We start from the raw sequence: 16,263 nt of genomic DNA on the forward strand, positions 1-16,263 counted from the left end.
AATTAAGTGTAAAGTACACTATGTCTGATTTTAATTTTGTGTGGGTGTTTGTGTGTATATCTATGAGTGATGATACACACATATGTACAGTGCTGTGTGAATGATGACTTTACACTAACTGTTTTATTTTGTGGTGTTTTAATATGGTGGGATATTGTCAACAACCTTATCTGGTAAACAAAGACTTTGTATCTACAAGTCTTATTTCACTTACTGCACTTTACATCCAAGGCAGTTCTGGGGAGAAAAACTTGGTTTTCATGCACAATAGATAAACACTCCACCACCTCAGTGATATCCTGACCCTCCAGATTTTATTTTGAAATAAATGTTCATAAGATCACGTGGGAATTAAAAGGATTCTACAATATGTTTCACTAATATGTTTGATGAATATCAAATATATTTATTGCGATTTATATATTACAAAATTTACCAAGAATTTAGTTTTTTTCCACTGAAATTCAAACATTCTATCCAAAGTAGGCATCTATTTAATCTATTTCCATAGTGTCCTGTAGCTTGCCACAGTTTCTCTGTATGTTATGGTTATTTGGGTAATATACTGGCCAGTGTTTTCTGTGCTGCTCTTCTTTTGTATGTCATCTCAGTTTTTCTCATCATTGGAGTAAAATTATATGCTCAAATAAAGAAATAAAAGTAGTGAATTGTTCCTTTGTTTATATCATGAAGGAGCTCATTGTAGGATTGACTTATGAAGTAAGTTTTTTCATTCTTCTCCACCATCATATTGCACTTTTAAAGTTTTCACTATCTGGAAGGAAATCACTATGATAAAATAACATGAAAAGAGTTATAATCTCAGTTCCTTATGATAACTCTAAAATTATCTTTATTAACTAAAAACAGTCTTAAGGTAACAATGACTTAAATGAATTACATGGATTTGTTATGAATCTCTTTAAAGCATCCTTCACATCCTTATTCCTCAGGCTGTAGATCAAGGGGTTCAGCATGGGGATCACCAATGTATAAAACACAGAGGCCATCTTATCAGTATCTAGTGAGTGGTTCGTTTGAGGTTGCAAATACATAAACAACAATGTCCCATAGAAAACTGTGACAGCCATCATATGTGAAGCACAGGTAGAAAAGGCTTTTTTCCTTCCTTCTGATGAACGGATCCTTAGGATAGACAACACAATGTTGAAATAAGATATCAACACTATACTCATGGAAAAGAACAAGTTAGTAGCTGCAGATATAAACACTACAGTTTCTGGAAGGTAGGTGTCCGAACAGGAAAGTGCTAAGAGAGGGACATTGTCACAGTAAAAATGGTTGATTGTTTTGGAGGAGCAATAAGACACAGAGAACACACAGGATGAAACAACAATGGCTGTGCAAAAGCCATAGAAGTATGTGAGGGACACCAGCAGAAGGCAGACCCGTCGAGACACCACTACCATGTAGAGAAGTGGGTTGCAAATGGCCACGTAGCGGTCGTAGGCCATCACAGCAAGCATGAAGATCTCTGCTACAATGAAAACCAGGAATCCTCCAAGCTGCGTTGCACATTCATAGTATAAGGTGGTTTTCTTATTGACTAAGAAGTTGACCAGCATTTTAGGAGCAATGACAGTGGAGTTGCCAAAGTTGATGACTGCCAGGTGTCTGAGGAAGAAGTACATGGGAGTTTGCAGGCGTGAGTCCACGGTGGTGAGGGTGATGATGCCCAGGTTCCCTGCAGCTGTCAGGAGGTAGATGACAAGGAAGACAAAGAAAAGTGGAACCTGAAGTTCTGGAATGTCCGAAACACCGACAAGAATGAATTCAGTCACATGAGATAAATTTCTAGGAGCCATGTAAAAATTGTGAGTTCATCTGTTTGGAAAGGAAAAGAATGCCACACAAAGTTAAAGAGGTATTATCTACCGTTGCCATTCTATACGAGGGGCAGTCCTCGACTGAGGTTGGTGTTATTAATATTTTTAGTTATGAATGAGTTAAAATTCAGTTGTAAAACTCAAGGTTTTCTGCCTAAAGTGCTGAAGTAATGTGAGGGATAATGAACTAAATAGATACTGCTGCATCACATGAAGTTTGTGGACTACTTTGATTCATGTGGAAGGACAGACATGCTCTTAGCCTGCAGCATTTGAAACTGCAGCATTTTATGTCTTGCTGAATAAGAAAGGGCATGAGAATTTGTGTAATTTTTAATTATCTAAAATATAATAAAACTGAGACTTGTTTAGTTGGCACATATATGTTTATAACTGGTGTCCTTCCCATTTCCTGTAGACTGTCATATAAAGTCATTACATGGAAATTTAACTTAGATATGATCTTCACTATACCTGTTATTTTTTCCTTTATATTCTGCTTTATTTACTTATACAGAATTGCATGAAGCTATAGAATGCTCAGTTTCTTTCTACCTTTAAAAGATTATTTCAAAATGTTAACATTTTTGTAACATTTTGTGATTATTCATAGGACTTCCTAGCTTTTCACTACCCCTTTTATTCTTGTCCAACAAGCTTCATATCCCTTCCATTTTATTTTTATGAATCATAATCTTTTTAAATTTTGAATGTATTTGTGTACAAAAGTTAACTATTAATTTAAACATTAGCATAAATGTTAATATTTTCTTTTATTAACACTATTGGACATATTTTTGTGAAATTCTCAGGATAATAATATTCATATTTATCATAAATTTTCATGACATTTTCATATGCTGAGTAAGTCACTAAAGTTGTTTAAGGATGACCATTTTTCCTAATGACAACTGGGGTGTCATTAGCATTCACAACTGATGATGTTTAGGCCTGTATATCACACAGTCCTTCTTCAGCTACAAATTTGCACTCAATGATTAAAGTGTCATGGCATAATTATGCTTCCAAAAATTCGTGATAAAATCTAAGTCCTGTTGATATGTTCCCTCCTTCTAAAATGGACAGAGAAACACATACTTAAGCTGTAGCTAGAAAAAGAACATTAAAAAGTGACAGTATAAACAAATAAAATGTCAGTTAAATAAAACCCAGCAAATCCCAACATTATATGGTAACTGATACCTTTGACTCTGACAACAGACATCACTTTGTCCATTGGTAAGTTTTCTGGGACAAACAATATTGAAGCTTCACAGAAATCACTTTTCTTATGAATCTCAAGTTCTGGCCAAGTAGACACAATTTGTAAAATAAACCTGTGAAGAAGACCACCGCAGCAGGTAGGAGGTAGGAGGAATAAAATACCTTCAGGGTTTCATTGAAACAACCAGGTAGAATAATTTGACATGAAATAATGTGGAGCTTGCTTCTATCAAAACACTTTTTGAATTCAACTTTAAATAAATACAAGAAAATGAGTATGTAAAGCATCAGAGAGAAAAAAATGTCCAGGATTTTTTGCAGTAAGTAATATGAGAGAAATGCCCTTCTCTGTAATAGAAAATGTGTTAATAAGCAGGCTTCTCATATATGGAAGGGAGAATGTAAGAGAAGAGTATGTGACTAGATTTTTATGAAGAATTGGGAATTAGTATCATGTGTGGTTGTACATTGAGAGATATATTACTTGCTTTTTTTATTCGTGAGTCATGGGGATATTGTAAAAGAGAAAAATATTTTGATTAATTTAATTGAACCATATAATTTTTGACTATTGTAAAGATTGTGAATTGCAGGGTTTGAAAAGTGTTAGAGAAGGAACTCAAAGGGAAACTTTAAAGCATAAAAAAAGCAATTTTGATGCTTTTTATGGATGTTTGGGATGAGATAGCACTGGGTGGGCCAGAAAAGGAGATGAGTCTGAAAGGTAAATTTGACAGCTAGAAGAAGAGTAAGCTGTTGTCCTCAATGTACTCCATGCATTGAATCACATTGGGCAAGAAGTGACAGATTGTATACATAATGGAGACTTTTATGGGATACTTGAGAATCATGTAATGGTTTGATTTTTCATAGGATATTATTTAAATTTATAATAATACAATTTCTGTTTTCAACATACTGTGCTTTTCATGATTATAAAATATTTATTACACATTTAGTGAACCAAGTATTAATGATGTCTGTGTTACAGGTACTTGAGATATTATGAAGTATATACGGGAATAATATTAGGCCATGTATCACAAGACATATCTGTCTTTAAAACAAAGTTTCGTATTGCTCTCCTAACATCTATCACTGACAGCAACCACTTTGCCATAGAAACCCTAGTATAATATTAAAAGTCATTGTTCTAGACAGGATCATTGACACTATTCTCAGTACTCTGGGAGCTAAGGCAGGAGGATGGTGAATTATACACCAGTTTCCATCTCAGTTTAAGTCACATAGCAAGACACTACCCCAAAATGAAAGAAAGTGGAAATTCAGGCATGGTAGTGCAGCTCTGTAACCCCAGGACTCAAGAAGATGTGGAAGCAAGAAGAAAGGATATCCAGGTCATCCAGAGCTTTGCTTTTTACATATGATGGAGGGAGGGAAAGACATTTAGTTTGAATTTTCTATATTCGGTTAATGAACTAAGTTCAAATTTTAGAAAGAATATTTGCTTGCTGGGAATGTTATCCATGAATATGAAAAAGGCCTCATCATATTAAACTAGGAGACTCTGGAAGTTAAACTTCACAGATGCTGCCTTAAATGGAAGCCCAGTATAATGACACCTCAGCAAAATGTTTGCTTTCAACAGACTCTTAAATAAAATGTAGGTAGATTAATTATAGTTTGTGATAAATGACCTTTGTAAATGTGCTCTACTGTTTAGTTGGTTGCATTTTAAAACATTGTCTGTTTGCATATATGGCATTGGATAATTTTTAATGTCTTTATAAGGCAGTATTACTTTGTACTGCTGACTGTTCTGTAACTGACTATGTTTCTAATGTTCTATTTGCTTCAACCTCTTAGGAACTTGGATTATGGCTGTGTACCCCTACGCATAAATATAATTACATTTAACATACATTTTTTCAATGAAATTTCAATTCTTGAGGAGGGATGTTATTTGTTTTCAGCACTGTGCATCAACTGATCTTTTATAAATGTAATGAGGAAAGAAAATGCCCCTTTTAGACCATATAAACAATAAAACTATCTAAATCATCTCACTGACAAAAATGCACTGTTTCAGGAATATGTTATTTAATACATAAGACACAGTGATAATTCAATTTTAAAACATATGAATGAATGATCATTACACCAACCAATATTAATGAAAATAGTTAAAATATCCCCAAAAATTGCTAGTTTGAAAATTTTGCTACTTGATTATTAGCAATTCATAGCTTTCTAAAATTATAAAGGGATTGTTTGTGTTGAGATATAATATTGATTTTAAAACCTTATACAATAATATGAATTACTTTTAACCCACCTGGAATGGATATTAGATTTCATGTTCTTAGTTAAAATATCTACATGGCTGTATCCATGAGTTGATTCAGTTCTATAAACCTTTGAGTGTTAAACTGTATATCCTAGTGATACTATGATCTATAAATAGTCTTTGGGAAGTTGCCACAAGGCCTGGTTCCTTAACAATATTGCCCTCTAGGAACCCTCTAGGAATTAATGCAGTCATAAACACCCATTATTTTTTTTAAGAAAATGTCTCACATCGTATCCCCAGGAGGGAGGAAAACTCCCTATGCTCTTACCTTTTGTGTTCACCATGAGCTTTCTTTGGAGTAGTCTTGAGTCTGTATTACTGAGCTGAATTGAGTTTAAGTCCATAGTATCTAAGAGGAGTAGTGATGAAATGACATCTGTCGAAGAACTTCCCTTTCCTGCCAAAATTCTTTATTGCAAACATGCATTACTTAAAATCTCAGAACTAATGATATACCAATAAAGCAAGGACAGAGTTATATCTTTATGGAATGTGCTATTCATTCCAACATCTGTCTTCATGTTTGATGTCCCTTTAATTCAGAAATAGAATTAACACAATCATTACCTCCAGGAATGCGATGAAGTGGAATGTAATCTACAATTTCCTTGGTCTACAAAGACATATGTTGGTGTCTAAGAATGTTTTCATTGAAAGTATAAAGACCCAGTAACTACATTAAATACTTGGGTAAAGGCCTCAGTTGATGGTCAATCAACATTGTACTTAGGATCTCTAGTGCTTACTGGCTAGCTAGCATAGTCAAAGTATAGGTTACAGTTCCAGGAAGTACTGGATCAAGAAATAGGGAGACATAGAGGAAGACATTAGATTCATGGTTCTGGTCTCCTTAGGTATATTATGCATGTATGACATGCATGTGAAGTCATGTCTTGTCAATATGACTAAATATTTTTGATTCAAAAATGTATTTTGTAATCATTGAATTTAAATTTGTGTACTTTTTACCTTCAGTGTCCACTGTAAATCTTATTCAATCGTATGCATTCAACATATTCTTTGCTGTGTAGATTCTCTTATGAAATCACACACACACATGCATACACACACACACACATATATACACATATTTAATACTTTTATGAACTGAATTATGGACACTCAGAAATTATGTAATAAGCTACATATTTAAATTGTAATTCCTAATATCTAAAAACAGAAATGCATTTAGAAATTTAGAATTAGAAGTTAGGTTATTATTAAAAATGGGCTCATCTATTTGCATATTTACTATGAAGACTTGTGTTTGTATATTATACTGTATTCCTAATATATCCTTTTTAAGATTGTGAGAAACTAAAAAGTGAAAAATTTGGGTGTGGTTATTTGCTCCGGGTGGTGACTAAATAAAGAAACTAGCACAATGCCAGGTGTGGTGCATATGCTTTTAATTTTTTCATTCAGAAGGCAGAGGCAGGTAGGTCTTTGTAAATTTGAGGCCACCCTGGTCTGTGTAGGGAGTGTAGGACAATCATAGTTACATAGATAGACACTACTAAAAAATACATGAAAAAAAGCTCAAATAGCTTATTAGTTATTGAGAGAGTCTACAAAAAAATTACCACAGACAAGAAAGTGTATATGATGAAAATGACATTTTTTCATATTGTGCAAATTGAAAGACCCACAGGTTTCTTCTATTTTTTGCCTAATTCTTTTTTGCTATATCCTCACGTCTTCTTACTTGAATTAATTTTGTGTTGAATATATTTTCTGTCTTTACCTCTCTATCCTTTTTTGTAATGTAATATTTTAATTAAAATAAAAACAAAAAGAAATAAGACTTTCATTGAGTGACACCTTAAAACCCCTCTTTGTTTGTTCCTCTTTTTTCTTTTTAATTTCTCTCTCATAGTACATCTCAACCACAGTCCCCTATCCCTCCTTTGCTCCAAATTTCTTCCCAACATACGTTTCTCCCCACCCCCCGCAGCCCCGATTCATGTTCTTTTCTTTTCCCTTAGAAAAATCAAGCCTCCCAGGGAAATCAAAAGCAAATATGCCATAACAAGATGCTATAAGACTATATGTGCATAAACCAACACTTAAAGACTGGTGAGACAACCCTGTAGGAGGAAAGGGTGCCTGGAGCAGCAAATGAATCTGAGATAACAGAATTCACACTGATAGGCATCCTATGAAACCCCAGTTAAGCAACCACAACATGTATGCAGAAGAATTAATGCTGACCCATACAGGCTCCAAGACTCCTTCAGTCTCTATGAGCCTCTTATGAAGCCTTCTAGTTTAAATTATATTCTCTAATAAAAATAGAAGCACATAGCTTCATTTTCATTTTGATGGTGTTGTCAGTTGCTAGTTCTAAGTGAAAAGATCTAGATTTGTGTGGGAAGAAGCTCAGAAAAAGATAATCCCCATTTTGTTAAAGAAATGCCTTTAAAACATTAGAATTGCCCTTTGTTTACAACTCTTATAGATGGGCTTCTACCTATAGGTGTTTTTTCTCAACAAGTAGTAGATTGAAGTTGAATATATAGGATATATTTGTATTTAGAGTAAATATACAAAAATCCATAACAAGGACAGGGATAATATTAACTGTCTGATAGTCTTATCTTCTTCTTCTTATTTATTTGTATAGTAATTTCCCATTTATTAAAAAGTAGATTATTTTCTTACATCTTATAACTTGATTGTCTCCACTCCTTCTAGTACCTCCATACCACTTCTCCTATCCAGATACATCAGACTTCTATCTCTCATTACAAAAGAACAGACTTCTGAGAGATAATAACCAAACATAACAAGATAAAACTATAATAAAATAAAACAAAAACTATCATATTGAATTTGGACAAGGTAAACCATTAGAAGGAAAGAGCACCAAGAGAAGTCATAGGAATCAGAGACCCTTTGATTCACATTCAGGAGTCCCATAAAAATACTCAACTGAAAGCTATAATGAATAACCCAGAGAACCTGGTGCAGATCCATGTCATTATTATACTTGCTATTTCAGTATCTATGACATCATATGAACTTTAGTCAATTGACTTAGAGGCTCTTCTAGTGCCCTCTAAACTCTCTGGTTCTTACATGCTTTGTGCCTCCTCTTCTGCTGGGTTCCCTGAGCTCTGAGAGGGACTTCTTATTTTAAGAACATGTAGTTCAATATAATGAACCCATTTTAATGTAATTGTCTTTCATTTTTATTGGTTGCTTTATTTATTTACATTTGCAATGTTATCCCCTTCCCAGTTTCTCTTCCACAAGCCTGCTAATCCCCCCTCTTTCCCTACCCTGCTTCTATGAGAGTGGTTTCTCACCAATCCACCTAGTCCTGCCTCAGTGGCCTAGTGTTCCCCTATCCTGGGTCATCAAGCCTCCACAGGACCAAGAGGCTCCCTTCCCAGTGTGATGCCAGATAAGGCAATCCTCTGCTATATATCCAGCTGGAGCCATGGTACTCCATGTGTACTCTTTGGTTGGTGGTTTAATCCCTGAGAGCTTTGGAGCAGATATTACCCCCTCCCAAAAGAAGTTCAGAATACCCATGATACAACTCATAGACGATGTGAAATCCAAGAAGAATGAAGATCACACCAAAGTGTGGATGCTACTGTACTACTCAGTAGGGGGAAGAGAAAAATCTCTGGGAAGCAGAGAGAGATGGGGATCTGGGAGAACTAGAGAAGGGGAAGGGAAAAGGGGGGCCAGTTCAGATATGGGAGGAGATGGGGGAAAAGTACAAAGGGTCACAAGTTTGAAAGGAGGTGTGTAGTAGTGAGGGTAGGGGAACTGGAAGTAGCTACTAGAAAGTCCCAGATAATCAGGGACCCAAGAAGTTCCTAGGACCCAATATGGAGGACTTTAGACAAAATACTCAGCAAAGGGGAGATAGAACCTATAGAGACCATATTTAGTGAAAAGGCATGGCTTCCAGTTGATATGGGGCCTTCCACCCACCTCAAAAATATTAATCCAGAATTAATCCTGTCCAAAGGAAATGCAGGGACAAAAAGTGGAGCAGAGAGTGAAGGAAAGGCCATCCAGAGACTGCCCCACCCTGGGATCCATCCCATCTGCTGACACCAAGCCTGGACACTATTGTTGATGGCAAGAAGGGCTTACTGACAAGAGCCCAGTATAGCTGTCCTCTGAGAGGCTCTGCTAGAGCTGGATGGATGCAAATATAATTGTCTTTTAAAGGTTCACTTTCCATATTCATTACTTTCTGAGGGATTAGGGTTTACATATGGAAATTTGTAATAAAACATTAAGTCCTGCACTGAACGCTATTAAAATACATTAAAAACAAAACTTTGGAAGATCAATTGTAATAATATGATGAAAAAAAGATGCTAATTTCTCTGAATGTTATAGTTTAAGATCAACAAAATTTAAATATTGACTTCCTTAGGCTTGACTCTGAAAAAAAAAAAACACTAGTGAAAAGCAACACAAGGAATTAAAATACAAAAATACAATAAGAACATTATTAAGCATTATTAAGCATAATGAAATACTGGAAGGTAAATTAGTGTTGATATTTTACTGAGTAAATTGTACACGTACATCTTGAGGTTTTTTTAACTTTTTTTGTTTTTTTAGTTTTGAGACTTATACAATTACATAATTTTCTCCTTTCCATTCAACCATTCAAGTTGTTCCATGTAGTCCTCCTTGTTCTCTCTTAAACATAGCCACTTTTTAAATTATTATTAAATGCATACATGTATATCTATTTGTTTATATTCCTAAATATAACCTCATCAGGTTATTGGTATTATGTTATTGGTATGTATGTTTTTAGGGTTAACCACTTGGTATTGAATAGTCAATTGTGCTTGTTCTTAGAGATTCTATTATTTTTTAAAAAATTTTATTTGTTATTCTATTTATTTACATTTCAAACATTATCCCCCTTCCCAATTTCCCCTGCACAAACCCCTATACCCTCCCTATCCCCTTCTTCTATGAGGGTACACCCTCATCCACTCCTACCTCACAGCCCTAGCATTTCCCTACACTGGGTCATCGAGCCTCCACTGGACCAAGGGGCTCCCCTCCCATTGATGCCAGATAAGGTCACCCTCTGCTAAATATCAAGCTGGAGCCATGGGTCTCCCCATGTGTACTCTTTGGTTGGTGGTTTAGTCCCTAGAAGCTTTGGGGGATCTAGTTGGTTGTTACTGTTCTTCCTATGGGGTTGCAGACCCCTTCAGCTCTTTCAGTCCTTGTCCTAACTTCTCCATTGGGTTCCCGGGGTCAGTCCAATGGTTGGCTGCATGCGTCATTAGTGTCTGTATTGGTCATGTTCTGGCAGATCCTCTCAGGGGACAGCTATACCAGGCTCCTGTCAGCAAGCCCTTCTTGGCATCAGTAAGTAGTGTCTGCCTGAGTTTGGTGTCTGCAAGATGGGACAGATCCTGAGGTGGAGCACTCTCTAGATGACCTTTCCTTCAGTCTCTGCTCCACTCTGTACCTGCAGTTCCTTTTGACACGAGGAATTCTGGATTAATATTTTTGTGGTGGGTGGGTGGCCCTATCCCTCAACCAGGAGCCATGCCTATTCACTGGATATGATCTCTATAGGTTCTATCTCCCCGTTGTTGGGTATTTTGGTTAATGTCCCCCTTGTTGAGTCCTATGAACTTCTTATATCCCTGGTATCTGGGACTTTTCTAGTGGCTATCCTCATTCTTCTTCGCCCACTGCTACACACCTCCTTTCCAATTCCTGACCCTCTGTACTTCCCCATGTCCTCCCAAACCTGAACCACTCTCCCTATTACCTCCCTCTCCTTGCCTGTCAATTTTTGTGTAGTTTGGAGTCCTTTGGCTTTTCCTCATCCACAGTGGCATGTCTATTCTTTTCTTGATTTGGTTCAGAGTTAGTTACGCTAATAAGACATTATAGGTGTATCTTATTATATTACTATGAGGCCCCATCTCACAAAAAAACTCCCTAATCATCTTTGGCTTTTAGAATCTTTGGCTTCATCTTCCACAATGTTCCATGAGCCTTAGTGCAAGAGTGGTTTTTTAGATGTATCTGTTTTGACTAGGATCTATAACTGTGTACTTTTCACAACCCTGAGATTTCACCTTACACCAGTCAGAATGGCTAAGATTAAAAACTCAGGAGACAGCAGGTGTTGGCGAGGATGTAGAGAAAGAGGAACACTGCTCCACTGCTGGTGGGGTTGCAAATTGGTACAACCACTCTAGAAATCAGTCTGGCGGTTCCTCAGAAAACTGGGCACCTCACTTCTGAAAGATCCTGCTATACTACTGCTAGGCATATACCCAGAGGATTCCCCAGCATGTAATAAGGATATATGCTCCACTATGTTCATAGCAGCCCTATTTATAATAGCCAGAAGCTGGAAAGAACCCAGGTATCCCTCAACAGAAAAATGGATGCAAAAAATGTGGTATATCTACACAATGGAGTACTATTCAGTCATTAGAAACAATGAATTCATGAAATTCTTAGGCAAATGGATGGAGCTGGAGAACATCATACTAAGTGAGGTAACCTAGTCTCAAAAGATCAATCATGATATGCACTCACTAATAAGTGGATATTAACCTAGAAAACTGGAATACCCAAAACATAATCCACACATCAAATGAGGTACAAGAAGAACGGAGGAGTGGTCCCTAGTTCTGGAAAGACTCAGTGTAGCAGTATAAGGCAAAACCAGAACAGGGAAGTGGGAAGGGGTGGGTGGGAGAACAGAGGGAGGGATGAGGGCTTATGTGACTTTTGGGGAGTGGGGGGCCAGAAAAGGGGAAATCATTTGAAATGTAAATAAAAAATATATCAAGTAAAAAAAAGGTTAGAAAGATAAAAAATAATAAAATGAAAAAAAAAAAAAGGAAAGAGGGGGGCATGGCACATGTGCAAAGGGACAGACACAGGAGTGATGCTGTTGCCTTGAGATGGCGTGTCTCATCCCAGGTCCCTGAGAGCTGGCTGTAAAGATGCCTTCTAGCTGACCACAGATGTGATTGGTTGCTAGCATTCCTCTCTTTTTCTTTTAGAGGACAAGAAACGGAGGGGAAGGGGATTGAGGGTGAGGCGGGATAGGGGCATTGGATCTCTTAAACTACTTCCTGATTTCTAGGGACTTTGTCAATTTTGGAGGTGTTGCTGACACCACCAGGGTCCTTTTCATTAGTCTTTTGCATCAGGCTTTTTTGCGGACAGTGTTTGGTAATCTTGTAAAAGAAAGTGATTAATCGGCTAGAAATTTTCTAAATTTGTCATTGTGGAGGAATGTGGAGAGGAGGTAAATAAGGCAGGGAACAAATAGTAAAAGCTGAAAAAAAGGACATAAGTGGGGATTAGGAAGGGCAGTATCCATTTCCATAGGGTATTTTTGAATACCTAGGAGTCAGAGGCATCAGGTTGTTCTCTGCATTTTTACATATTTGACACAACATCCAAAATTGGAGCTACCCCTTTTAGCTATAAGATCTAGTCCTTGTAGGTTCTGAAGTGCCACTACTGCCAGGAAATGCATCCATCTTTGGAGGGTGGTGGTTTGACCCACCTCTTGAAGTCTGTTGTCAAACCAGAAAAACAACTGATTATGTAAGGTTAGAGATATAGTCAGCCCTGCTATTCCAGTAATATCACCTGCAGTTATTCCCACAGAATCCAGGAGTGGCACAATTTGAATTTCCCTCTTGTTATGTTGGGCAGGTATTGAGTCTACAACCAGGACTCTTTGCTGTGGATTATTCCTAATTTAGTGAATTTACCATTATGTAAACTCCTGACTAGTGGCAGGTAGAATGATAAAGAAAAGGTATGGGATTGTGGCAACACCAGAGTAGGGGCAGTTGATGAAAGGTGAAGTGAGGTTACTTGGCAGGGTCACTCGAAAAGCTGTAAGTGGCAGTTGTGAGTCAGTTCCAGGAGCTCCATATAGCCAGCAATCTTTAAAGTGGCCAGGTTGGATGACTTTAAGGAGGTGGTAGGCCAAGGTCAGGGTCTGAAGCAGAAGGCTAAATAACAGCTTAGTACCATTCATGACGGGGATGTCAAGGAAATAATGACCTTGGAGGAGTGTTTAATTTCTTCTGTTTCTCCAATTTCTAGACTTTAGACAATTGAGATATAATTTCTCTGGATGTGAGTAGTACTTCTTGGGGACTTAGATTTGTTCTTACAGTAGAGCTTACCAACAACTCTTGTTTCCCACCTGGGATTCCATGGGTTTCTGAAACTGAAGAAGAGGCTCTTGCATCATTAATAGAAGAAGTGATTGGTCTGTGAAGACCAATACACACAGTCCCTGTTTTTGTATGGCCTTTTTTTTTTTTTTTTTTTTTTTTTTTTAGAATTAGCTTTCATCTGGTCAAAGAGGAAGCAAACAAAGAGTTCATAATATTTAGATGAAATGGCAGATACAGAGATGACATTTGGATCACCTCCTGGCTTCTGGCTATGGAGTAGTTATCTGACCCTCTTTAGAAAGACTGTTTCTTACCAGTGGGGGGTTTCTCAAACCTTGAATCTCTGGATATAATGGCTACCATAGATGGAAAGGAACAGCAGTGGGAGGAGAAATCCAGTAGGGTCAAAGACAGCTGCCATATTAGAGTCTCAATTTTCTGGGATTGAGAACAAGGTAGATGATCCCAACATCTTCTGGAGCTTAAGAGAGCTGGGTTCTTTGAGGTTGATGTGTAGAAAAAAAAGTAATTTTGAGGTTGAGGGTTATAAGGTTTGAGGAGAGACAGGTAGACTCAATGAAATAGTCCTTCATGCACTGGCAGAGTTTTCCAGGTGACAGCTATATCAGGCTCCTGTCAGCAAGCACTTGTTGACATCCATGACAGTATCTGGGTTTTGTAACTGTATATGGGATGAATCCCTAGGTAGGGCAGTCTCTTGATGGACTTTCCCTCAGTCTCTTCTTCACACTTTGTCTTTGTATCTCTTCCAGTGCTAATTTTGTTCCCTATTCTAAGAAGGACCAGAGCATGCATAGTTTGAACTGAGCACAGGGTCCCCAATGGAGGAGCTAGAGAAAGGACCTAAGGAGCTGAAGGGGTTTGCAGTGCCATAGAAGGAACATCAAGAACCACTCCGTACCCCCAGAACTCCCAGGGACTAAACTGACAATCAAAGAGTATACATGGAGGGACCCATTGCTCCAGATACAATGAGCATCTCTGCTCCAGATTGCAGCAGAGAATGGTCTTGTTGGAAATCAAAGGGAGGAGAAGCCCTTGGTCCTGAGAAGGCTAGGTGACCCAGTATACAGAAATGGCAGAACAGGGAAGTAGAAGTGGATGTATTGGTGAGCAGGGGGAGAGAGGGATGGGTTAGGGGAGTTTTTTGGGGAAACTAGGAAAGGGCACAACATTTGAAATGTAAATAAGAATATATCTAATTATAAAAAAGAAAACAATTTAAGCTGAAAAAAGAGAGAAAAATAAAAATAAAACAAAACAGAAAAAATTAAGAAATAGTTCTTCAAGTTTAACAGTTATTGGAGTCATGACAATTACCCTGAAGTGGCCTGTAATTTAGGACCAATGAGCTAAAGGACAAAGAAGAATCTGATCTCCAATATTGACAGGGAGTGGGCAGGCGTCAGTGTGTGGCCATGGTAGACAGTGGTCAGCAAAGTTCCATAGGAGAGAGAGGTAGTAACAAAATATGGGAGGGAAGAGTGTGTGGCTGGAAGAGCAGGAGTTAGAACCATAAATCCATACATGAACTCAAAAGGTGAGAGAAAAACTGGTTGCTTGGAGAGAGACCATAACCTAAAAAGAGCCAGTGGTAGGAGTTTTACCTAAACTGTTCTGGTGACAGTTTGAGAATAGTGGTATTTAGGGAGCAATTACTCCTTTTTATCTTTCCTGAAGACTAGGGTTGACAGGGAATACAAAAATTCCATGGGACATTGAGGGCTTTAGATAGAGTTTGAGAAACTTGAGAGGTGAATTCAAGGACCATTTTCTGACTGGAGTGAGCCTGGGATTCTCAATCAGCAAATGATCTCTAGAAGGAGATCAGACACGCCTGAGCCCTTTTGTTGGTGAGGAATGCCTCTACCCACGCTGAGAAGGTATCTACTAGGACTAGGAGATACTTGACATGGTTGACAGTGGGCAGGTGGGTAAAGTAAAATTGCCAGTGGGTTCCAGGAAGGGAATCTCTAGTCTGTGAGTAGGAAGAGGGAGTTCTATGATATCTAGAGTTGGAGTCTGACATCTGACAGATTTTGTAAGTAACAGTAATAGATTCTAAGAAAGGGAAGTCCTTAGGAGAAGGGTGTAGATGGGTTTTAACAAAATAAGACCGTGTTTGACTGTTAGGGTGAAAGATTTGGTGAAGATAGGACAGAGTTTTGAGTGTTAGTGGGTGAGAGAGGATAAGTGATTAGTAGTGTAAGAATATTCTGTGGTGGGTGAAAGAGTTTAGGCCCCTAAGGGCTGCAGCTCTAGCTCCTTTGTCAGCTACATTGTTTCTCATGGAGACAATAGAGTCATCTGTCTGGTGAGACCCATAGTGACAATTTCAATAGCTGTGTGGAGATGGGAGGCTTTTAGCCTGGCCATAATTTGGGTTGTATTAGTTACTGATGCTGCTTTTGTTGTTAAGTAACCTGTGCTGCTTCAGGATAGCAGTATGGGACAGAAGGATATGAAAAACATATCCTTTGGAGTCTGTATAGATGTTTAAGGATTGTTCTTGTACTAATTGAAAGGCAGCATAAGAGCTATTAGTTCAGCCTTCTGATTAGTTGGTTGCCATTTTGTCCGACTCACAGTGTCCTTTGCCTTACAGAAACTTTGTAATTTAATGAGGTTCCATTTGTCAGTTCTTGATCCCACATAAAACATGACACATGGAAACTAATAGAAAAGAAAC

The 16,263-nt window shown here is 37.7% G+C and overlaps 1 protein-coding gene across 1 annotated transcript; it reads right to left on the reverse strand.

Annotated features, from left to right (window-relative positions):
• Window positions 1-872: 872 nt before the first annotated feature.
• Window positions 873-1,826, reverse strand: LOC127684795 (olfactory receptor 8J3). Its single transcript, XM_052181625.1, has one exon. It carries the CDS (start codon window positions 1,824-1,826, stop codon window positions 873-875), a length of 954 nt encoding a protein of 317 aa, XP_052037585.1.
• Window positions 1,827-16,263: the final 14,437 nt, after the last annotated feature.

Source organism: Apodemus sylvaticus, chromosome 5, assembly GCF_947179515.1.
Source record: "Apodemus sylvaticus chromosome 5, mApoSyl1.1, whole genome shotgun sequence".
In the NCBI taxonomy this organism is placed as follows: Eukaryota; Metazoa; Chordata; class Mammalia; order Rodentia; family Muridae; genus Apodemus; species Apodemus sylvaticus.